Source organism: Canis lupus, chromosome 31 (assembly GCF_048164855.1).
Source record: "Canis lupus baileyi chromosome 31, mCanLup2.hap1, whole genome shotgun sequence".
Lineage (NCBI taxonomy): Eukaryota > Metazoa > Chordata > Mammalia > Carnivora > Canidae > Canis > Canis lupus.
In genome coordinates this window covers 22,557,462-22,582,709 of record NC_132868.1, presented here as the reverse complement: position 1 = coordinate 22,582,709, position 25,248 = coordinate 22,557,462, and the positions used below count along the sequence as shown (strand labels likewise).

At 38.8% G+C, this 25,248-nt stretch overlaps 1 protein-coding gene across 17 annotated transcripts in view; it reads right to left on the bottom strand.

Moving 5' to 3' along the window:
* Positions 1-25,248, bottom strand: part of LPP (LIM domain containing preferred translocation partner in lipoma) — a 670,528-nt gene that overhangs the window by 152,314 nt on the left and 492,966 nt on the right. For all 17 annotated transcript variants that reach the window (XM_072807809.1, XM_072807808.1, XM_072807811.1 and 14 more), the window contains one exon: positions 15,499-15,625. In XM_072807809.1, coding sequence (XP_072663910.1) covers positions 15,499-15,625 — 127 coding nt within the window. The remainder of the gene's footprint in view (positions 1-15,498; positions 15,626-25,248) is intronic.

The following is a 25,248-nucleotide window of genomic DNA, read 5'->3' as shown; positions in this document are numbered from 1 at the left end:
CACTTACTATCCCCCTTTCTCCTGCTTAATTTTCTCTGTAGGATATACCACCAGCTGACATGCCATAGATTTGACTTATTTATGTGTTATCTCTCCTTGCTGGAATGAAAGCTCCACAACACAGGCTCTTTTGTTTAATTTAATCACTCATGTTGTGCCAACACCTTCAGCAGTGTGAGCACACAAGAGGTGCTCAATGAGCATTGATAAATGGAACTCAATTGTTTTCCAATAAGTATGACCTCTAAGAATCAACAGCACGTCACTACTGAACTTATATTTCCTCACTTCACTTTATTTTTTTTATTTTTTTATTTTTTTTTTTTAATTTATGATAGTCACAGAGAGAGAGAGAGAGAGAGGCAGAGACACAGGCAGAGGGAGAAGCAGGCTCCATGCACCGGGAGCCCGATGTGGGATTCGATCCCGGGTCTCCAGGATCGCGCCCTGGGCCAAAGGCAGGCGCCAAACCGCTGCGCCACCCAGGGATCCCCTCACTTCACTTTATAATGATGTCATCACCAAACCAAGACAGAAGTCCAAGGATGAGCCTCAATTTATCCCTCTCTCTCTCTCCTGAATTGTCACCACATGAACGTCTTGATTTAGGCTCCTATAGTTCCCCATAGACTAATGTAAATGACATCCAGGCTGACTTCCAGTCACTGAACCCTCTCCTGTTCAACACCCATCCCCCTGGAGGTACCAGAGTGATCTTTAATCAATGTCTATCAAGTCATGTCATCCTCTTGTTCAGATCCTTCATAGATTCTCAGGGCCTTCTCCGCAGACTCTACACTCTCTAGTAGGAAAGAAAAAGCCATTTTGATGTGACCACTGGTCATTCTTTGGTCTCATTTCACCTCCAATTTCCTATTCTCTTGTCATGTTTTACTTTGTGCAATTTTCCAATCTTTCTGTACCCATTGAATTGTTTGTCTGAAATGTCCTTAAGTTCATAGTTTGCCTGGAAAATTCCATTCACATTCAGTCTGTTAGAATGTAACATCACCTGTTGCAAAACCATTCCCTCTTTTCCAATCACTGTAGGCCATTCTAACCTTTTTCCTTTTGTAGCAATTTTCACCTAACTCCTGTAACACACTTATCATACTGTCACTGAGTTATTTTGTAAATACATATGTCTCCATTTTGTAGACTAATGTTGATTGGAAATGCCTAGCACAGTTCCTGGCACATAGCAGGCCTTCAATAACTATGAAGGAATGAAGGAACAAATATCATACATTTCCTATCTGGAAAGCCTCATCCTCATTTAAAGCATGTTCATAAATGAACTCAAATCCCAGACCCTCAGTAACAACAAAAAGTTTAGATTTTTCCTAGTCTTACCTAAACAAATCTCGTGGCCTGTCTAGGGAATCTTTTGACTTCGAAAGTAACTGCAATGCTGAAAGCATTGCTTCCATAGAAATCTTCTTACGTGATCTCCAAATGAAAATCCACCTTGAGCTTAATGTGTCCATGAGAATGTTGCTAGTACAAATTTTGGATGGCAGCTGGATGCACACATCTGAGCTGTATTTCCTTGATCTGCCAGAGAAGAACTAGAAGCAACAGTATCTCCACTCCACCTGTGACCAGAGATGTAGAGCATGGGAGATTCCAGGATAGCAGGATGTGGGGTAGATTGTTCCCAAGGTTGCTTTAGAAGCACAGAAAGTTTTCTTTAGAATCAGGGTGTCACAACAGCTGCCTGAAGACACCACACATCCGAAATTAGGAGTGGGAACTAAGTTGAAGAATCAGTTAATCAGCGTCTGGCTTCCTGAACCACCTTAATGAAATAAAATGCCAAAATTCACAGATACATTGACACTCCTGCTGATGGCCTAAAATAGCATCAACTTCCGACTGAGCGAGCCAATTGCTAGCTATTGCATTGAACTCTTCTGACTGATGATATATCAATAGGGTGACCTTATTTTCAAGATGAGTTCCCTTCTCCTTGCTCTCTCTCATTTCCACTTTGGCAGTGAGACTGGACTTGGCTTTTCTCTAACACTCACTGGACTAGAAGATGCCAGGGTAGTGGATTGATAAAAATAATAAGTAACTTTTTTCCACGTGTGAATGAAGGCAGCCCTGGATTGGGATGAAGTATTGGGAGAAAGGAGTTTGTGGATGTAGATATTGCTAAAATCCCAAGAACCAGGTTTCCAGTTTGAGAGAGAAAAGAGGAATAGAGATGTAGATTTAAGTGCCGCTATCATAGACAGCATAATATTCAGCACTTGTCTTAAATCATCTGGACTATGTAGCACAGCTGGGCACTATTACTCTATGGGAGAACCAAGACAGTGTCCCTGAAGACATCTGGTGTAGCACAAACTGAGTGGTGGTGCACCTGGATTTCTACCCCCTGCCTGATTAGTGGTAAGACTTTTCAATCAGAGGAAATTATATCACACCGAAAAATCCCCTGAGCGATGCAGAAGGACAAATAAAATGGAATTTGTCAGAAAATCCACATGATGAGCAGACTCTGAGGGCCCCAACTTCTACCAGACCTTCTGCAAACTGTAGTCACAGGTACAGTTTATCTGGGGGTCCAGAACTGGGCTCTAGGCTCAAACTGCAACTCCAATAGTTACTACACTCTGGGGCAATTGTTTAACTTGTCTCTGCTTCAACTTCCTCATCTGTGAAAGAACAGTATCCCCATCATAGGGTTATAGTCCACAAACACTGACTATAGTCAACAAATGCATGCAAAACTTGTAATATGTAGCAAGTGGTCAAAATCTGCTAATCTTACTTTCAGCAGAAGCATTAGTGGGAATATCAGGGATCAAGCCAGACTAGAGAATCTCTATTGCAAGTAAAATCTTGATGGAGTGGCATTGAGAGATTTAAGGATTCATTTAGCTCTACCTCTTCATTTTGCATCTCAGGTGAGGCAAGATATGTTCTCTCCTCTCAGTGATCTTAAAGTAGGAGACACAGACATATAAACATATGCATTATATATATGTATATTACATATATGTATACACGCATGAGAAATAAAGGCCACAAAAGTTATCAATAAAATATAATATTAATAAAAATTAGAAAGAAATTAATTCTGACTTAGGAATTGAAGACCATGTCCTAGGATAGTCTATAGTGCCTCTCTGTACCAAACCCTTTAAAAAATTTTAAAAAGCTACATTTGCAAGCCAAGTAAATTATATATTTGGATCCTAAACTCCAGCAGGATAAAAATCTTCATTTTTCTTTAATCATTCACATCAACAATTCAAGTAAGTTAAATTCAGGGAAGCAGCAATTCCACTGTGGCCAAGTTTCTGTTGCCTTGCTGTGTCCCTGTTCCCTACTGCCTGACAAAAGGACACTAGGATAGAATGTTGTTCAAGCCTGTCTAGTTTTTGATTGGCCTCTAACTGTTCAATAGAGATCACTGCATTTCTGAATGGTTTGGGCAAAAATTGCTGATAGGTCCCAAACTCTCTTGATTATGATATTTTAACCAAGTCAGAGAAAGAAAGGCAAATTCAAGCAGACTATAGACAAAGAAAAATTAACTTGGTTTTCTACTACCTGAAATTCTCAGCCTGGTAGTAATGCACTCTTTGCTCTGCTAAAAACACTCTATTGATTATGCTGACACTGACAGTAAAGCTGTGTGGTGGTTAGTTTTCTTTAATTTTTTTTCTTCACATCTCAGATGAGAAAGTGGGTTATGATTCATCCTGCACAATCTGAGTCAAAATTCATTTTTGTCTCTTTTCAATTAGTTCTTCTGCATTCCACATTAAAAAGCAAGAGTAGTTTGCTCAGCAAATGAGGACACTGTGGTATGTCTTTGTGTGTTGGTTTCTCACACACGACTGAAAAACATTTTCTGTATCCTCTAATGATATTCCATTAACAAGAGAATACCATAAGAACACACAATGTGCTAATTCAAAGAGAGACAAACACTAATATTAAAAATTCAGAGAGGTTGATTATTATATACACTACTTGTAAATGGCATAATTCAAGCCAGATGCTGCACTGGGAAGCAATAGTAACAGCTCTTAAATTTTTGATCTCTTCTGATTTAGGATGCATTTCACATCTATTGATTTTACCTGATCCTTATAATCTGCATATAAAATAGGAATAATGATCTTCTTTAATCGGTGAAATAAGTGAAACTCTGAAAGGTTAAGAGGTTAAATAAAATTGCTGAAAATATACAGAGTTTAATAGAGAAAACCTAAATAAAGAATTTGATTCCATCCCTTAACCTGTCCTTGGATAAGCTGGTTTCTTTGGCAAAATGGTAACTCTAACCTCAAAAGTGCCAAAACAACGTTTTTAAATAATGTTTACCAAAATGTTCTAGAGCACATTGCAAATGTCAAATGTCCACAATGTCATACAGAGAAGACACAGAACTTATACTTGGACTTCCTGACTCGAAGTCCAGTGCTTGTTTCCCGATGCCATGTAATTCATGTAAAGATGAATTCTTCATTTTTATGACAGTGCTATATTATCTACACTGAAGATCACTGTCACATTAATGGTTACTAATATTAATTTCATTTATGTATGCCAAGCACCACTAGTGAACAACATTACTGACCCAGGAAAATCCTTAAACAGTGATGCTCTGAGAGTATCCACCTCAGGAAAAAGTATTCCTTATATCCTATAATACTATTTTATTTTTATTAACTGACAGTTAAAGCTACTTTAAATTCAATGAACCTTCTCATAAGCCTTAAGAAATGAGGAACAGTACTGAGCAGAGTATAAAATAGTCTGGGGAATATAATTCTTGAGCTTATTTTCCAATTCTCCAGCTTATTTTCCAATTCTTCTATGGAAGTCTGAAGCAAGCAGTGCTGTAATTTTATAAAGGAGAGCTGTTTTCCTATCCACCTATGTCTTAATGGTATGTGGAGGACAACAGATGAAAAGTATTTGAGGCCAAATAAATTAAGGGGCTAAAAGATGCCTATAAATCGTTTAGTTTAATCTCCTAACACAAAAGATGAGCCCTCTGGAAAAAGGGCTGATGGAGAGGTCACAGCGACTCTTCAGGATAGTGTCAGGCCCAGACTCTGGCCTCTGAATGCTTGATTTCTGGCTCTTTACACCACTTCTCTGCTTCTCATGCTAACATAATTACTCTGGGTGGAAAAAAAAATGTTTATTTTGTAAAAGTCAAGTCAATGGGTGACCTTGAGGCAATTATGTCATCATGGTGTTCCATCATGGTCTTCTTGTTAAATTATATCCACATTTCTCCATACTTTGAACATTACAGGATTCATGGATGAACATTTTAAAGTTTAAATATGGTATTTAATTTAATGTCTTTTAAGGGGAAATAGCAGCACCTATTTCCACCCATAATATCAACATATGGATATTATTGATATAGATGAAGATAAAGTAGGCTAAAAAGTTCATTGATTTTAAATAAAAATACTAGGCAAATCATAGCCCAGATAGTTCATGAATATGGTAAAAATTAGTAAGGTGTCTCCAATTACCACAGAATGGGAAGTTCTGAAGCTAGATAATTTCTAAGCACCTCTCTAACTATGCCATGATCCCAAAGCTAAGTAGGAGAGAAAAAGAGGTAGTGGAGGTTAATTAATTGCTTTCTAGTACTTCTAGCCTATTGCATCCTTTTAGCCTCCTTGAACAAGTCGCTTCTGCACAGCATTTTTGTTTTCTCATTGAAGTGAACACATGATCTCACTTATGGGTAGGAGCGGAGTTGAGTCCAGGATTTGGAAAGATTCAAGGTTTGATGGTCAGAGAACCAACCGAGGTCTGAGCTTGGAGCTGTGTAGTGCTGTGACAAATTTGGGAGGATTCAATACAACATGACTGACATTGGGAGTCAGTTAGGAAGAGTACTGGACCTGTGTCTGGGTCTTCCTAGTTTATTGGTCTTGGTTATTTTCTGCTTGTTTTTCTTTAAAAGGATTCAACTGTCTTTGTTGAGAATCCCGATCACAGACAGTATGTTACCAATCAGTCTACTCCCTAGCAATAGGTGTCTCTTCATGTGAACTTCTGTGACATTTAATCTGGCCAAGTCAGCTGGTAATAGTGGGAAAAGTCCCTGAACCTGGATGAAAAACAATGTATTTTCCATTGCCAGTCATAAAATCAGTTCACCATCAAAGCCATTGATGTTACAGGACTTAACCATGCTTTATCTTCTTTGCCATTACATTCCATTCTCTTATTTCCCGTTGTGTACACTACAATGATTGTTAGTATATAGTGTATAGTAGGCACTCAATAAATATTTGTAGATGAGTGAACGTATTCAATTAAAAGTACAATAGGTATCTACCAAATAGAACTCCACAGATGTTCAAACAATGGCTTTGCTGACAGTCAATTAATTAGCCCTTCTGACAAATCTAATGTCACTTCAAAGTCTGGAAGGAGATGATTATCTGTGCGTTTTAGAGAAAGTTGTGGGGAGAGCGCAGGTGAGGGGGAAGAAGGATGTTTGGAGGGTAGAGGGAGTAGAGTTCACAGTTATCTATATTTGTGTGTTTAAAATCAGAAAAATGCATAATTAGCACTTGCAGGTTCAGATCTCAACTCTAGCCACATTCAGCACACAACCATAAACAACTTATGAATTGGAATCTTTTTTTTCGGGAGGGGGGGCATACAACGTGTGCTCTGCCAGCTCATTTTCTCCCAGAATGCCAGGTTGGCTGTCAGTTATTAGGTTAAAAAAAAAAAAAAGTTTCATTATGAAGTAGGAATCTCTTTTCTACATTACATTCTCTGATGAAGGGAATGATGATTTCAATGTAATTGAATAAGTGGGTGTCTGCTGTTGATATAAAAACTATATGAAACAGCCATTCTGGGTGGTGGTTTACAGCCTGGAAGGGGTTTAGTTTAAGCGAATGACCTTTCACAGCTTGTTGCTATGGAAAACACACATAAACATGGGGTAAGGATGTTTCTTTCAATGTGACCTGACCTGATTAGATCAGAATAGCAGAAAATTGAGGAGTTAAGAGATTGGCCTGGGAACCAAAAACTATAAACTCCACAGTAGGAAATGAGAGAAATGGGGGAAAGTATAATCTAACAGCTTAGAACATCTCAACTATGTAACCCATCAACTGACCAATTTCAACCCTTAATTTTCATAGAAAATTCATGCAAAAGAGACCAAGTTCAAGGGTATCAACTTAATTTTCACTGAAGTTCAATGAATATAGCAATTGTATCTTACTCTACACATTCTCTAGTACCTTTAAGTGATTAAAAAGGGGGAAAGTGAATTATAATCCATGGCTCTATCACTAACTAATTTGCAACTTAGAAAACTCATTTATTTGTTTCATCATCTCTAAAATGGAGGGGATTTTCCTTAGATAGTCTCTGATTCTCCCCAGCTCTAACCTTATGATTCTATAATGTGCTAAATAAATATATGTTAAATGAATGAAGTATTTTCCCTCTGTAATTTGCTGTATGCCATGTCCTGCCACAGGGGATATACAATGTCTACTCACAATTTTCATTTATATGTCCATTAATTAATTAAACAAATATTGAACATCTATAAGCCAGTCCTTGTTCTAGAAGTGAAAATGGGAACACAAAAGTGAACTAAACAAAACTGTTGCCTTCAATCAGACTTTCATTCTAGTGGGGAAAACAGACATGAAATATTACACACAATTTGATGAAAATGGAAAAAAAAGATATTGAGAATCTCTTCAGTAATTTTTTTTATCTAAAAATCAAGGAGCTCAGGACAGTATATACACAAAGGTCCTCACTAGTTACTGATTTTATTTTATCATTTTTAGGGGCAATGCATTCTTTACTCAAGTTGAATAAGGTGTGGATTATAATAAGGGATGGGTTCACAAAAATGTCAGGCTAACCCACTTCCTCACCTTTGTGAATAGCCCTGCCATCCCTCTTCTTACCAGCAGAGACTAATTTTTATTCTTTATTCAGAAAGGAACTTCTGACCCTTGAATTTTAAAAACTTCCAACTGTTTGACCTTGAATGAGTCATTTGGACTTCAGTTTTCTGGAAAACGGAACATTGTTCTGGATAGTTTCTAAGATTAAATTCTTCTTTATGACACTATAAGTCTAGGTTCTCAAATCAATGCTTAAAAACACACTATATAGCCAAATTAATTAAAAATTAACGTGTGCTAAGATGGAACACATAAATGCTTAGGATTATTTATTTAGTGCTGTAAACATATATTGCCCCAAGCAAACATCTTACCAGAAATCACTACCACAAAAGGAAATATATCTAATATGTCTCATTAACTAGAAAACATTCTATTCCCACGACCCACAGATATCTTAAACAAGAGCTGGAGAGAAACAAAACCAAGAAATCCATTTTTTCCCAAATCAATATAACCTTTTCTCTAAGCCATTCATTTTCTAATTTTTCTTCCATTGTGGTTTTGGGGTTTTTTAATTAATTAGGTAATTTTTTTTTCCAAAAATAAGATTCTTAAGGCCTCAGGTTCCTTCCATCTGTACCAAAGGCAACTGCCCACCTGGAGTCATTTCCCAGTTTGTAATTGACAGGAACACTTTGGAAATTGTTTTCTTGACACAAAATAATAACAACAAAGAAAAACAAATTATTTAGCACCTCTCAGTTGAGACCTCCCTAAGCACTTTTCAAAGCAGACACATTGTTCCTTGTACAGATGCAAAAGCTAAAGCACAGGGCATGTTCACTGATCTACCTCCCAGTTCATGACTCTCTAGCAACATGGTGGGAAGAGTGTGATGGGGAAGAAAGAGAATAGGATCTGGAATAAAGGCCTGGGTGTCTCACTGCAGTGCTGCTGTTAGGGGAGCTATGCTTCTGGGATCTTTGACATGTTAGGGGTGGGTGGTGGCCCTGGAGAGTGGGGAGTCCCTTAATTACTCAGATCCTGTATGTCTTCATATGTCGAATGGGGAAAAAATAGTTTATTTTGCAGGGCTGCTGTCTAGTTCAAATGATATAACAAGAATGAAAGTGCTTTACAAATCATCATATTGATGTCAGTTATAATCACGTTATAGTAATGACAATCTGGGGGTCAAAAAGAAACTGGATGCAAGAGGCTGATTCCCAGGCCAGTTTAGATGCCCATGTCACTGAACCAGAGTAGGACAGTACTTTCCAAAATACATATCACCATCCTTCCCCACTTTGTCCAGTGGTGGTTATTGGATGTTGGGCCAGACTCTTCCAAGAACTTCTCTCTGTCTGCTCAAAATGTTAATTCATTATACTGAATGGGAATCACCCACTTCTCCTCACTTGCCTTGCTTTGTTGCTAGCTTTGGAAATATGGATATCAAGTTTAATTCTTTTCCACATGGCTGTCTTCCAGAGGCACCTGGGCTCCAGGTTTCTTTCCTCCTTACCTTCAGCCATACCTCAAATAGTGGTCTGCAGCTTCCTAAGCATCACAGTCCAAGTCCTCCACACATGCTCACTTATCAACTGGTCTTACTTGCATCAAAGACAAACAGACTACTGATCCTCATTGTGGGGCACTCTGTTTCAACTCCTGAACATTCACTGGATATCCATGTTGCTCTCAACTGAGAAGCTACATTGCACTAAGTATGGTGAGTTAGTTTAACTAATACAGTAATTATAGCACATGTCTACTCAGGCCTTTCTTCTCTTGAGGCTTACCACATGCCAGGTCCCTACTGCCTTTTATCTTCCACTTCTGTTCTACCATCCTAGTTCCCCCAGAACAAACTTCCGGCTTTATGCAAAATTTCCCAATATACCTCAATAACAATACTTGGAGAGTATTTGAACAAAATTCGTAGACCAACGCCAAGTTCTGTGACAAGAGTTTACCTAGTGCTGCTCTGAAGGCATTGAGATTCTTCAAATAGCTCCCTAAACAATTTTGAGACTCACACACTTCATTTTTTTTTTAAAGAAGGAATAAGACAACACTATGTAAGTAATGCCAAGATAATTACAGCTTTGTGCTTAAAAATAAGCTGGTAGATATTTTCATTCTATCCTCAGATACATTACAGTTCTCATTTCCAGAGATACTATATTCTAATAGTATTGTCTTGGGTCTTAGGGTCTGTACAGCCAGAATGCCATTATTTTGGGGAGAACTGTGTCATGGATACAGGGATAGACCAATGTGGAACCTCTTGTACACAAACCTACTTTTTCTTTCAAAATGAATGGAAGCATGAAACTTGGAGGCTCTGGGTGTGTCAACCAACATGGAAAAACTCTTGGATAAATTCAAAATATGTGGCAAAATTACCTAGAGACAAACTCCACTTTCCATTACATTTCCCCCTTGTAACTGTCTGAAAAATATAAACTCCAACGATGGCAACTAGCTTGCAAGCTCCTGAATATTCTGGCAATGGTACCTTTCTTCCCATTCATCTTACTAGCTAATTTTAAAATTCTCCCTCTCATTTTAAGTTCTGGAGTTTACCCTAACTTATAATAATTCACAGCTCATCACCTCTTGTTCTTCCTATACATCTATCCCTGACACTGAGAATCTCCTTTAGTATAAACATACTTTTCTAGTTACCCAGGGAAACAGGTTGCTCTAAAATGCAAGCCTTGCTGCAAATGATTTGGGCCAAAGACCACTGCCTGGTTATTGAAGCAGATGAGAATTTTCTACATCTCATTTCCTTATGTTTCCTTTCTTTTCCTTATAGGGTAGTGTTTCGAGGCCCACTCAACGACTCCACTGCTCATGGAAAAAAATACTTGGGGAATCTCCTATAGCTCAATCACATAAGCCTAAGTAGATGGAAAGTGTTCACAGCATGAGAGACTTTTATTTCTCCTTTAATTAAGATATGGACTTACCCATCTGCCGTGTTATGGGTTCATTCCTTGTGGCCTATACTGTCATACAACAATCCCTGATTTTGAGGAAGACGGAAGAGAGAGAGCATTGAAACACTAAAACTAACACCTTTTTGGATGAAACCATAAAAAAAAAAAAAAAAAAATACCCGGCTGAGATTCAGTTGAAGGTTCCTGCTTGCAATATTTATCAAGGATTGGCTTAAGAAAACAAGATGTGCTGTAGTTATCAGCAATTTGCTTCTCCTTGAGGTCAACAGAAGGACAAGTCAGCTAACAGAGTTGATAGGAAGGCACTGGGTGTCCTGTGTTTAAGTATGTATCTGAACCATGGCCAAAAGGCCATGCTTAGTGCCACAGCAGTTAATTCAGGCATTATACAGAGTTAAGATATATTGCCAGTGACACTGAAGTTCCAGCTACACAACTTATGGCCCTGGGCACAGATGGTCTCTTACTTGAAGATCATGACATTGGGAGGTAAAGGATGACATGAGGCAGAACAGCCAACTAGTGACAAGCTCTAAGAGCAATGTATGCCTTTCTATAATGGTAATGAATCAGTATGGACTTGAGATGAGAAGGAGTCCAAATCCTGAATCCTATTAGCTATGTAACCTTGAATAACTCATTCAGCTTCTCTGACTGTTTCCTGACCTAAAAAATGAAGATATCATCACCAGATCTGTCAGTCAGACTATGACTCTGAATAGAGCTTTAGATAAATATCAGTTCCCATCATCGCCACCCTAATGACTATCATCTCATCAGCAGAAGAAAAGGTATGCATCCCGTAGAAAACAAGTAAACATACACAAGAGGGGGAAATATCAAAGATCCACTGTAATCATTAAAATATTCAAGTTTAGGGCAGCCCCGGTGGCCCAGCGGTTTGGTGCCACCTTTGGCCCGGGGTGTGATCCTGGAGACCCGGGACTGAGTCCCGCGTTGGGCTCGCTGCATGGAGCCTGCTTCTCTCCCTCTCCCTCTGCCTGTGTCTCTGCCTCTCTCTCTCTCTCTCTCTCTCTCTCTCTGTCATGAATAAATAAATAATATCGTTAAAAAAATAAAATAAAATATTCAAGTTTAGAAGGCACAGGAATGTAATTCTCTCTACTTCTCCCACCCAAGAAAGGAGTCTTAAAATAATTCACTTGCTAAGCTTCAATACATTTTGGGGGAAGAAGGGTGTCCTAGTAATGGCATCTCTAGCTGTTTTAATCTAAAGTGATACTGCCTCCCTCACAATATCTTTATCTATCTATATCATCTTAGCTATATGTGTAGATCTATTGATTGATGTATCATCTGTCTAGACTGTTTCAAAGTAAGTTGCAGACACCATGAACGTCACCCTAAATACTTCAATACGTTGTTCCTATAAACAAGGATATTGCTTCGTGTAACCGCAATGCCACTGCCACATTCATATTCAAACTTTTCTAAACTTGCCCCAAATATCCTGCCTTCTTCCCCAACTTTATTTCTCATTATTTGTTCCTTTCTACATTGGTGATTCACTCTAATGACTTTATTCTGTATCATGTTAAAATTTCCCTCCTCAGAAATGACATTGCTTCTGTACTATTATCTCTCTTCCAAATCTCTTATTAGCATACTTTTAAAGATGTAACTCAAAGGCTAACCATTCCATAAACATGTTTCCATTCCTGCCTGGGGATGTCTAGTCTCATTTTTCCAAATTCTCAAAGAACTTTGGCTGTACTTCGATTAAGTCACTTGTCACTTTCAGTCTTGTGTTAGGATTAAGTATCATCACTCTGTCTATATTCTCTATTAGACTATAGGCACCTTTAAAGGTAAGATCCATGTCTGCCTATCTCTATGCCTCACGCTACTTAACAGAATAGCTTGTATATTATAAGCACTTGGTGAATATTTTCCACCTAAAGTAAATTTTCCTTAAATAATTCTGGCCTCAACTCAAATTTTGTTCATTCTATCTACTCAGAAGAGAATAACCTTCTATTTTCTGTGTATCCAAAGTCGATCTCCTCCATAATTATCCAGCCTAAACTTTTGGAGGTGATGGATATGTTTATTACCTGGATTGTGGTGACAGCAATACAAATGTATACACATGTCTAAACCCACTATGTTAGGGACACTGTTTATATGCAGCTGTTTTTTGTACATCTCAATAAAGCCAGGGAAAAGTGTTTAGAAAAAAAAAAAAGTATAGAGTGGAGTCTGGATTCTAATCAAGTTCTGCAATTCATTGGCTGTTGATATTGAGCAGATTACTTAACATTTCAATGCTTCAATTTCCTAATATGGAAATAATAATAGCATTTACAGGGTTATATATTTTCTATAAGGATGAAATGAGTTAATTCCTATAAAGTACATAAAATAGTGATGCCATATCGTAAGCACTCAATAAAAGTTAATCATTATTTCACATTCTCTCTCATGGTTCATAATCCTTATTTGGCAATGATTATTTACCAATTGGTGACATATGTTCTATTTTTGCAAGGAACTTAAATTTAAATCAGGTAATATTAATGGATTTTTAATGGGCATATCTTATTTTCTTAAATAAGCATGGGATAACTTTGATTATTGAGGATATTCTATATGCCAAGAACTTGTCTAAGTGCTTTCTATAAATATTTCACTCAATACTAAAATAACAGTATGAGTTAGCGATTATTTCCATACTACAGATAAAGCGAAACAAAAACAAAGATTGAGAGAGCATAAGTAAGTTGTTCAAGTTGTCTAAGCTAGTAAGTATCATAGCTAGGATAGTTCTTGAAGGCAAAGATGAAATTTAATTTATGTTTGTTTCCCAGAAGGCTTAATGCATATTCATTAACACAATTACTATCTATGTTCAATTTTCTTTATTGCCGTGTATTTAGTTGCTACGATATTTGAGGCATATATACTTGTTATGTTAGTTTGCTTTTTATTTTTAAAATATACATATACAGTATACAGATAATATACATATACAGTAACCTTAGTTTTTGCTCTTAACACACTCTTCTAAAAAGTTTACCTAAGATTCCAATATAAAGCTTTTTACCACATCAGTAAAAAGAGCATGATACACTTTTAGTATACTTTAATATAACTAGAGACTTCTTAAAAATATTCTCCATGCATTTGTCCTATCAATTTATGTTTAGCTTTTAGCTTTGTTGTATTTCTTTGGATTAATGCTGTTTCTATGGGAACTTACTTGTGTCGAAAGAAATTCTAGGAAACATTTGCTCCACACTTTTGACTTACCAAGGTGGGAAATGGGGCTCAGGCAGATGGGGAATATTTCAATACTGCCTAGCTAGTCAAGGGTACAGAAAGGACCAGAACCAAAATTCTTTATTCCCACTGCTGACCTGTATCTATATACAAATCAATACCATGTTTTTCATGCCCTATCCCATTCCATCTATGGCATAGCTTTGGACCAGTGCCTCAGTTCACCTGCTATTACCCATTCCCAATAGGGAGCAAGGGGAAAACATGAAGATAGTAAATGTCTAAAGAAGTAAAAGCCCTGTGTGATGTATTTGCCTCTATGCCTTTGCTCCTGCTGCCCCCCAAATGTAGTCTCTTTTCTCTACATGTCCTTAAAGTGATGCTACTCAAACTGTGGTCCATGGAAGGGTGTCTAAAAAATGTTTATCACCTCACAATGAGACAGGACAAAAACATAGCATGAGTATTTAGGAAATGATATAACACTTTGATAGAGTAATTTATTCCTGTTAAATCTCATAATGGTAAAACTTGGCCCTCCATTTTGTATTCTTTTGATTTCAATGTCTTAAGTAAGTAATTTCAATTGTGCTCTAGACAAATATCAGTCTCCAACAGATTGAGGAGGAAATAGTTGTCATCACAGAAAATCTGGGAGGCACTGCCTTGAAACATCCACGTTCAGGTACCACCAGTTCCTTTGTAAGGGATTCCTGATGCTTCTGATAAATAGAGCTTGAACATTTTATAGTATCTCACACATCCCTCTCTTATGCCTCTTACAGCTTTCTACCAAGATTAGTAATTATTTATGTATTTTCCTTATGTCTCCTGAATAATTACAACCTCCCTGAGGACAGGTTATGTATCCATAACACCTCATAATTGGCCTAAAGTTCATAAACTCCCATTACACTAATGGACTGGATGGTATAACCATTCATAATTATTTACAGATTTGGAGAGGGAAGAAGGTTGAAAAAATACAATAGGAACATCTTTTCCTAAATTCGCGTAGGTAAAGAATTGAGAGTGCAGAAATTAGATACTACCCAATTCCATATTCTGTATATAAATATTTAGACCAGTAAGGAACCTGAACCTATACAAAAGCCCTATTTCTGCTTATGGAGAAGCTTATATGATGACAAAATTCATTTTAAAATTGAATTTGTATCTCAAGAAACTGTACAGTACCCTTGCTAAAAGTACAACAGAGATCACACTTATGGCAAGCTCACAGAGCAATATCCAGAATACTCAGTTGTGTGCAGATATATATCAATTCCAATGTGTCTAGATTCAAACCCTTGCCAGCGGAGCTGATAAGCTCCTAATTAATAACTAAGAAAAACAGAAGGCATTTACTTCAGAAGTCATCTCTAGTCCCCACTCACCAAAGTATTCATCAGCAGGTGGATTTTCCATATCATACAGCATCTTCTTGGTCAGGTGTTCAAGCTCATCTTCAGGGCGGAATGATGGGGGAACAGCTGGAGGCCCCATGGACCCTGTTTGTCCACCCTGAAAGGCAAAGAACACATAGTTCTTTAAATGCAGTCTAGACACTCAAGACAGTCAAATAGTGTTTTCATTAGAGAGGAAAAAGTATTGGACACGACTACTAAGAAATCCAGGTTTCATTATGATCAGTTTTATCAGTTCCTCAGTGTCTGACCTGGGACATACCATTTTACAGGATCCACTTGTCTTATCAAGATGAGTCCTCTACTGGGCTTTAGAAATCCATGTTTACAACAGTAGGAATTCATGTCATTCAAAAATTGCTAAGCAGTTACTATGTACCACTTGTATATTTATAAAAACAAGATAAATAAATGAGTCCCCACCCCCCAACTTTAAGGAGTTTATGGACAAATGAGAGATTCAGGCTCATTAATAATCAAGGATAAAGCAACTACAGAAAGTACATAACCATGGCACATAAGGGACCTCTCTGGTCAGCCTGAAAGAAAGAATTCAAGAGAGACAGACTAGGACTTACTCAGCAAAAGGGCAGGAAACTTATGGCAGAAGTTTTTTACACTCAGGAAAGAAAAAGGCCAAACGGCATAAGGAGCTCCTGGCAGTGGAATATTTCTGCACCACGTATAAAGCTTGAGATGTGAGACAAGATGGATCTTACGGAATACAGGGGTGCAGAAAGTGAATGACCCTGTGTTCCAGGGTAGCTTCTTCCCCTAGTACTACAAATAGCCACATATCAAATGGGGAAGGTACATCAATAGTACTGCTACTCGGCTGGTGTTTAAATAGGTGGGTGAGCCAGAATTACAGCAATCTCAGAGAACCAAAGTATCAGCGAAAGATTGCTTGAGATGTTCAACCAAGAATCCGAAGTATGTAGAGAAAGAAGGAAGGCCAGATGTAAAATAGCTTTGCACTATGGAAATAAAAGGGACTCTATTATTTTATTTTCCTTTGCCTATATTGTAACTTTGGCTGTTTCCAATATCATATCCCCACATTTAATCAGAGGGTTTGTAAGAGAAAAATGTTCAAAAAGTTAAGAAAGGACATCCACAATGGCTGATGTGGAGAGCTGAGATTGTGAGAATGTTATGTACTCTTAAGCTGTCAATCAAGAGTTTTTCCTTTCATGAACAGTTTACAAGAATCAATTCAACAAAACCTGAAGCTGCATATTCATTCACCTGCTATCCTCACTCCAGAAAATGAGTTCTTGGATGTGAAAATCCTGTAAAGTATAAATCCCTGTACAAATGTTTCATTCTTACTACCCACATTTATTTCAATCACTCCAAGATGCCTATTAATTATCTGTGTGATGTCTGAGGCATAAAATGCTATCTAAACATATGTGAAGCTGTTAACTGGCACCTACTCGAACTTTTCTCTGTATTTATTTTTTTTTATTTTTTTTTTTTTTTAGGTTTTAAAAAATGGATAGAAAGTTGGGAGTACAGACAAAAGAAGGCCAAAATGACAAGAATTTTTTATGTTGGTTCATAATCATACCCTGGGATTCTATTTCATTGTTGAACAACTTGGACTGGACAATGGACACAGTGAATAAACTATGGCATGTAGCTGGTGACAAATACAAAAAATAGAGAGCTGCATGCCACAATCTCTTATTCATAGTGAGATAAAGAAATTTGATGCCCAAAAAGATCAGGGCAGGGCTAGTCATGATAAGCCCAGCAAAAGAGCCCACCCTAGCTTCATTTATTCAATAAACATTAAGTGTTAAATCTTAAGGCCTCCTCTAAAGTGCAAATAACATTTGAATACTGGACGAGTGATTTGCTAGTAATATTAAACTTTCAATGGCACACATGTTATCCACTTCTAGGAAATTTTTGCAGAAATAATCATAAAATTTTATAACCAAGGCTAGTCACAGAAACTATATTTGGAAAAAGGAGGAACCAAAAGTAACAGTGTAACTATTGTTCCATGGGTAAGAGGTCACTTAACTGGACAATGCTAGAAACATACAATAGAATGTGAACACGTTTAAAGAGTATATTATAAATCTATCCGCTCAAGTATGAGAAAATGACATAGCCATGCTATTGAAGGAACAGATCTAGAGATAGAATAGGAATCTTACCTGATGGTCCCATTCATTTTTGAAAAGTAAGTACAGTTTAATTATCTACAGTTCTATATACAAGTAGGAAAAAAAAAGTCTGAGAGGATACAGACTCTCGTGTTAAAGGGGATCATCTCTGGGTTTGGAATCCTAGAGGCCTTTTAATTTCTAAGTTTGTGTTTCTTTTACAGTGTGTAATTTGACTTCTGCAATCTATGAAACACAACTTTTCAAATGCAGTGAATTCAAGTGATAAAGATTTGCTGGATGCTAGCAAAGCCCTGGAACAGGGTAACCTAAGTCAAGTGGGAGCTTTGAAAGGAGCAAAAGGCTGAAGGTGGGTCACAATTTGATGTGAGTGGGGAACAATGCAAATGGTTCTGTGTTTAGGACTAACGAAGCAAGAGAAAGGGCCAGCTAACAATTGCCATGCCATGCTGGGTGCTTAGGGCTTCTCTATGGGCCAGGGCCTCTAAGCTTGTATGAGACCACAGGCAACTCAATTCCCTTTTGGCAGAGACTGGCACCCATAAAAATGCACATTGAATTTATTTACAATTTTGGGAAGCTCATAGGCTACAAGGAACGTATCTAAAGACCCTCAGCAGGTAGGAACGTACAGGCAACAGAAACCTATGTGGGGACTTTTAGCTGGGAGGTGAGCTAATCCGATTAGAAAGTTCTCTCTGGAGCTGAGAGAGGACAGGAGAGCCATGAGACTGGAATGAGGTGGGAAGCTTATCCTAAAATATCTGTGGCCAGAGAGTGAAGGGACATACTGTGTGCCAGTGGCATTATGGCTGGAGACAGAGATTTAAATCTGGAAATGGTTTCATGTCCTTAAGTGAGCGTGTGAATTCTTTATGATTTCAGATTCCCTTCTGTAAAATGGGCTTGTCAATGCTACCTCACAGTCGCTGTGAGGATTAAAACCAGAGAGCTTGGGCGGGGTGGGGGTGGGGGGGCGCCTGGGTGGCTCAGTGGGTCTGACTCTTGATTTTGACTCAGATCAGGATCTCAGGGTTGTGAGATCAAGCCCTGCATTGGGCTCCACCCTCAGTGGAGAGTCTGCTTGAGATTCTCTCTCTGCCCCTTCTCCCATGCTCTTGCTCTGAAATATCTAAATAAATCTTTAAAAAAAATAAAAAAAAAGAAAATCAGCTTGCATCCCATGCTGTAGACAGCTTAACTACTTTCAAAGGGTAACAAAAGGACTCTCTTTGGATCTGCAACCCACCTCCGAGGGAGGGATAATCCCCGTTTACGTGACAGAATTAAAGACAAGGATGGAAAAATGACCTACATCTTGTTTTCTAGACTTGCAATAAGGAGAGAACTTGAGCTCAAAATAGGCTGTCATCTGACTCCAATTGCCATGCATTTTTTTCCAACCAAACATTGCTTCCCATGGAGGAAGTGGAGAAATATATGAAATATTACCTGTGGTATTAGTGGCACTAGTTGTTTTAATTTAAATCAACAACTATTAAGGAAAATCTGATAATTCCCACTCCCAGTCTTAGGGTAGACTCTCGGGGAATGGACAGGACTTATCATTGTCTGGGCCTAGTATATCTGCTCCCCTTTTAATGTCAACAAAGGCAGCAAGAAGGCCACATCTGTTCTCTGCCAACAATTCAGATTCTACCCTTAGCGCTTATGTTACAAGTAGAGGTCCTACTTTCAAAGCACTTGCATTGTTAGGACTTCAAAGATTTTAAGGAAAATATATCATTCCTTTTTTTCTCTCAAAACTTCCAATTTGCTCATGATACGGTTTCTGAAAGAACTCATTTGGAAAGGTGCTTTCCTCTTCTTTTACATTCTAATCCCATATAAATGCTAAACGTGGATTCCTGGTTTCTCTCTCTTCCTCTTTTAAGATTTTATTTATTTATTCATGAGAAACAAAGAGAGAGAGGCAGAGACAAAGGCAGAGGGAGAAGCAGGCTCCTTGAAGGGAGCCCCACATGGGACTTCATCCCAGGATCCCAAGATTATGATTGAGCCTAATGCAGATGCTCAACCACTGGGCCACCCAAGGTGCTAGGATTCTCGGTTTTCCTTATAAAGAAAGACCCCAAGAGAACATCTCTTCCAGGGTTTGTGAACACAACGCCCACCACCCTGACCCTGACCCCAAACAGTGCACAAAACTTAACATCCACGGAATACATATTGGTAAAGACACAGGCTCTTTAAAGCCGGCATGTCTCCCACATGAAGGAAGATCAGTCCAGGACTTTCTTTGTGGTTCAAGTCCTGTCACTGTGTTAGGGCTTTTCTCACTGGGCTGAAGAGACCCCCTCTTCATTTCTCTTTCTCAGTGTTCAGGGCTCCACATGACCTAAGAAAAAGCAGCACCTGTCCAATTTATCTTTTAAATAAGCAGCTTCTAGCATTGCGTCTAGGTAGGTAATAGAACATGACTGAAAATTTGTGGGGTGGGGGCCTGGAAGGGATGGGTTCCCTTATTTTGTTTTTTATTTCTTCAAATGCGGAAATGTGCACAGTATCCACAGCATAGCCATGGTGGCATAATAATAATTCCTTGAATTTTTGTGATGCTTTTCCAGGGGCCTGTGTTCACAATACACAGGTAATCTCAAATGTTTATGCAACAGCCATGTGTAACAAGTAGTCCTCCTTAATAGTGAACAGGTTGAGGCCTGGAGACGGAAAGCGAGCAACCTGGTGTGGAGGACCACCCCTGAAAATCGGTGAAGCCCTGACTGCCACCGGGCTGTACTGGGTCGGGCATGGCTCAGCTATACAGCAGTGGCTCCCCTCAGTGCCGGGGTCATCTACAAGTCCTTCCACTCTATCCCTCTGTAGGAACTTGGGTTTTTTTGTTTTTTTGTTTTTTTCCAGAGTAGAGGTTTACTGCTAAATAGTGAAATGAGAGTCCTGCCAAGCAAATATAAACAAAGCATCCAGCCTCTTAGAAAAAGACCGTCCAAAAGTATCAATATTAATCACTAATATGTATGTTCTTTGAAATGCCTGAAATCCTTAGAAGAGGCAAAAAAATATTGTATATCCTACAGATGGGTTACTGAGAACTGAATTTCAGAAGACTGCTGCAAAATTCTCTTAAACATACCTTTCCTAAGAAATTGCCAAGTTCTGAGCACTATCATTATAAACTCAAATTATTCATTATTCCCACCTCTGACAACTCGGAAGTCAGAGATGTGAAAATAGAAAAGCACAATCAAGTGTAAATACTAAAACACAGAGATGAATTCAGTGATCTGAGGTGAGAGAAGGCTACCAGTAAGGATATTACCTCTTCGTTTGATCTTGAAGGATAAATTGGATTTCAACAAATGAGAGAGAGAGAGAGAGAGAGAGAGAAAAGACAAGACATTTCCAGAATAGAATGTATAAAAGAATATGCATATTAGGAAAAAAAATGTTAAGAAATAGAGGAGGAACAGAACCAGATGAGGCTAGAGAAATGACCTGTAGTCAATGGCAAGACTATTACAGGCAATACAGAATCATCCAGAGAGTTAAAACTGGGTGTTCAACATCTTTAAACACCACGTCTAAGGGTGCCTTAAAAAATGCAAGCAGACAGCATGGTATTTCTGAGAAATTTAATGGCTAAAATGCTTAAGGACTCTGATACTGACTAAGTGAGGCAGAGACCACTCACTGCTCACCAAAATTGACTTCCTCTTTCTGAGCACACAGCTGGGCTCCATCTTCCACTCTTCCCTGCAGTTAGATGTGACCATTGGAAGTCCAAGAAAGGAGGAGCACACTCTGTGGAGAGCTGTCCACTGACTAGGCTGGCCTATCTCAGATTGCTATAGAAGGGAGACTGGGAAGAAACATGCTCAAAGGCTAATGGTTGAAAGCGATGGGGGAGTAGTTTATATTCTTTCTATTTTCCCATATTTCCCTCTTTTTTTATAGTACATTCTTTTTTTCCTCTTGACACCAAAGTGTCAGAAAATGGAAAATGTCCAAGCATCTGCCACTGGTTCCTCTCTGTCATGGTTCTCTTCTTGCTAGTGGCCCAGCTGATATTATTCCAGAGAAGGCTTATTGTGACTACTGTAGCCAAATTGGGATCTAGGTCCCTGATAAAAATTACAGATGAGACTGTGCAAAAATCAGGGCTGTTTCTGCAAACAGAGTATGGACAGAGTCCTTAGTGAGCAAGGTAACTGCCAGATTAAGAATAGCACAAATAAGGACTTTTATCATCATATTTATATAACACTTGACAGTATTTGAAGGGTTTTATATATTCTTACATAGGAACCCAGAAGCACAGAGGGGTCTGTTTATCTCTCTAATCTGTGTTCTGCCTTTAACTGGTCCAGTAATTTTGATCAAATCATTTCTATTCCCTGAGCCTTCAGTAGCATTCTGTGCAAAATGATGTTTACAAAGATTCCTTTGATTTTACCCTATCTTATTTTTGTGCCCATAATATGCAGGGCACATATCATTACAGATATTTATAGGGAAATCACAGATAATTCATATTTTTGGGTACTTTGTAGTCTATAAAAACAGACACACACTGAGTAAGTGGAAACATCATCATTAAAGAGATTTCCATTTACAGGAGGATTTGAACTACTTGTCAGCATCCCCTGAAACAATCTAGAACTTCATTCAGCATTCTGAATCTGAGTAAGCAGCTGGCAGGTCACAGGGTTTCTGCAGCCTACTGAACTTTCACTACATGTGGGGCATGAAAATCAAGAACAAACAAAGGTTAAACACGCTATCTGACCACCACCCCTCCTTGGGTGGAGAAGGAATTTTCCTATCCCTCCTAAATACAAAAGGAAGCACAGCAAATAGCCTGCATGGGGGTGCAAACAGTGAAGATCCCAAGGAGAACACCTACCACCTTGAATCTCTGTTACCACCAATTTAAGCACTTAAATATAGGTATTAAAGGAACCATTTTACAAGATGGCCATCCACATGTCAGCCTCTTAAGTTACTCTGATAGTGAGCTCAGTGTGGGTCACTTTTCTCCTGTGAGTCCTTACCCACCATTCCCTTCCTAGTTACAAAGAGCTAGAGAACTTGAACTTAGTACAGATCTGAACTTTACCAGAAAAGCACCGCCCAGGCAGATAAACACCGGGAAAAGACAGCCAAGACATTCAGAGAGATTACATGATAATGAATACTCTATCACTCGGGACCAGAGCTGTTCACTTTTCTTGTCCATTTGTAATGATGTACAAGAGGTTCCTTCTCTCAGAGGGAAAATAACTTCAATTATGTGTTCTTGAAAAAAGAAACATTGAAATTATCTTCTTTCAAAAGGTAGAATTAGCCCCATTTTGGAGCTGAAAGCCTGCCAGAAAAAAAAAAATATATTTCTGATATTTTCCTTCTCCCCCCCACCTTCTATTTAACTATGTCAAGTTTGCAGTTTGCAATTTCCTGAGGCTGCTTCTACTTTCTGACTCTCACTGAATTATCATACTCCACTCTCAACGTCTCACTTTTAATGGAAGAAGAACCCTTTCAAGGCCAAGGGCAGAAGACTTACTGTATACCCACTCTGTTTCAGGTTAAAAGCAGTGGGCCACAGGAAAGGAAAGGGCAGGGTGAACTGCCTCTTAACAACTAGAAACCCATAAATGAACATCCCTCACAGCTGCAGAGGAGCAGAAAAGCGTGCTCTTCGTTCTTCTATTCTTAAGTTCCATTTCCTTGGAGAATGAATGGTAAGGCCACAAAGAAGATGACCCAGCAATGCTGACTTGAAAAGCTGATTCTAGTTTTGAAACCCATTCCAGTTAGTTTTCAACTTTCAAAAGCTTGATTTTCTTACAGCCTCTTTTTCATAGGCTCTTTTTTGTGCCATGCATCTATGCCTCTAAATCACCTCTCTTCAGTCGAATTAGGAGTCACAGCCAAGGATGGAGGATTCCGAGTTCTACCATGGTAGATGTTACTGCAGCCGCGGGGGAAGTACCGGCGGGCATCCACTACGGGGCTTTGTGCTATTTGCACACAGGGTGCGATGGGGATATAGGCTGAACCAAGAGCAAGTGACCCCTCTCCACGCTCACCACTCTGAGTCAGGTAATCTCCAGAGTGCCTGGGCTTGGAGCATGCATGTTCCTGGGCCTAACATCTAGGGCACCACTTCAGTTCCCCGGTATTTGTTTCTCTATTATTGATTTTCTCATCCATCAGCTGGAAGTTAATAATATCTAATTCATAGGAAGAACTTTTGTAAAATATTAAAGATCACATAAATGGCAGTTCTAATTACCAGGAGGGACAGCTGACAAACCACTAAAAAAGATGATTTTCTTCTTGGAAGTGGAACGTCTGCAGGGTAATATTCTCTCTCAAACTCCTCTCCATATTTGCTGACAAAGTGCTTCAGCATAGTGTATCTGAATTGCACACTAATTGTGTGAGCAGGAGATGGAATCACTCGGAGTTCCTTTAACTATAAACATTGAAATACACAATATTAGTGAATGTATACTTTGCTGGCTCTCTGAACGGTCAACTGTCCCACATCCTAGCCTTTGACACTAAACGATAAATTGTACAGCAGGGCTCTCATGTTTGGTTCTTTGGAACAAGGTAGCTGCCCTCTTTCCTGCCTTGATGAATTTTAGGCAGAAAAGGCACAACTGCAGACGCTGTCCCTCTGGTAGGTAAGAAGTAGGAAAGACGAGAGGCAGGAAACCCAGAGCATCAGTGTCAGGAAGAAGTGAGACCAAAGTTCTCTTGCCAACCTAACCCACATTTCCCATGTTAGTGCTCCTGGGCAGCCCTCCTTAAGGGAGAAAGTGAGTTGCTTCTGCGCGGTGATAAGATCTCTCTCATTTTACTCCCCTCTTAACATACACTGTTTGTACCCAAGGCTAAAAGAAGCTATTTCCACTATATGACAGCTAAAACCCACATATATTTTTCCCCTATTAATCAGGCCTCCAGTATGTTATATCTAAGGGATTAGCTGCAATAAAGGCAGGATAATTACAAGACATTATTTCCATTGGCAGGTTTCACCTCGATGAGACATGAGACATAAAAGTTTGATGAATGGAATGAGTCGTCTTTCCAGGTTGTTTTCAAACTAAACCAGGTCTTGGTCTTTGCTATACCCCACTGGCAGTGCCTACAGTGACTTCTGAGAAGATCATTCATCTTCATTTGGTTGCCTGGGACAATAGAAAGAGCTAGTTGCTCCAACTTTGGGAAGAAAGGTCTTAACCACAACATACTCATTTCTGTGCACTGTCCCATGGAAGAGTCATCCTCAACCAGAAGCTACATTTTAATAAACTTCTATCAGACATCACAGTGTGCCTTTTACCAGGGCTCCAGCCCTGACTGTGGTTCTAATCCACCATGTTCAAGATGGGGAATTTTGCAATTCCTTCTTATTATTTGGACTGTCTCATAATTCTTGCCATTGTCATGTTATTTAGACCGTCTCATAATTGTTGCCATTCGCAAGATATTAAAATAGTACATCTAATAATTCCAAATGTCTAAAAACGTATATGTAAGAGGGGCAGGGCCAGCGTACGTATCTATGCAGGTAGGTATTAAA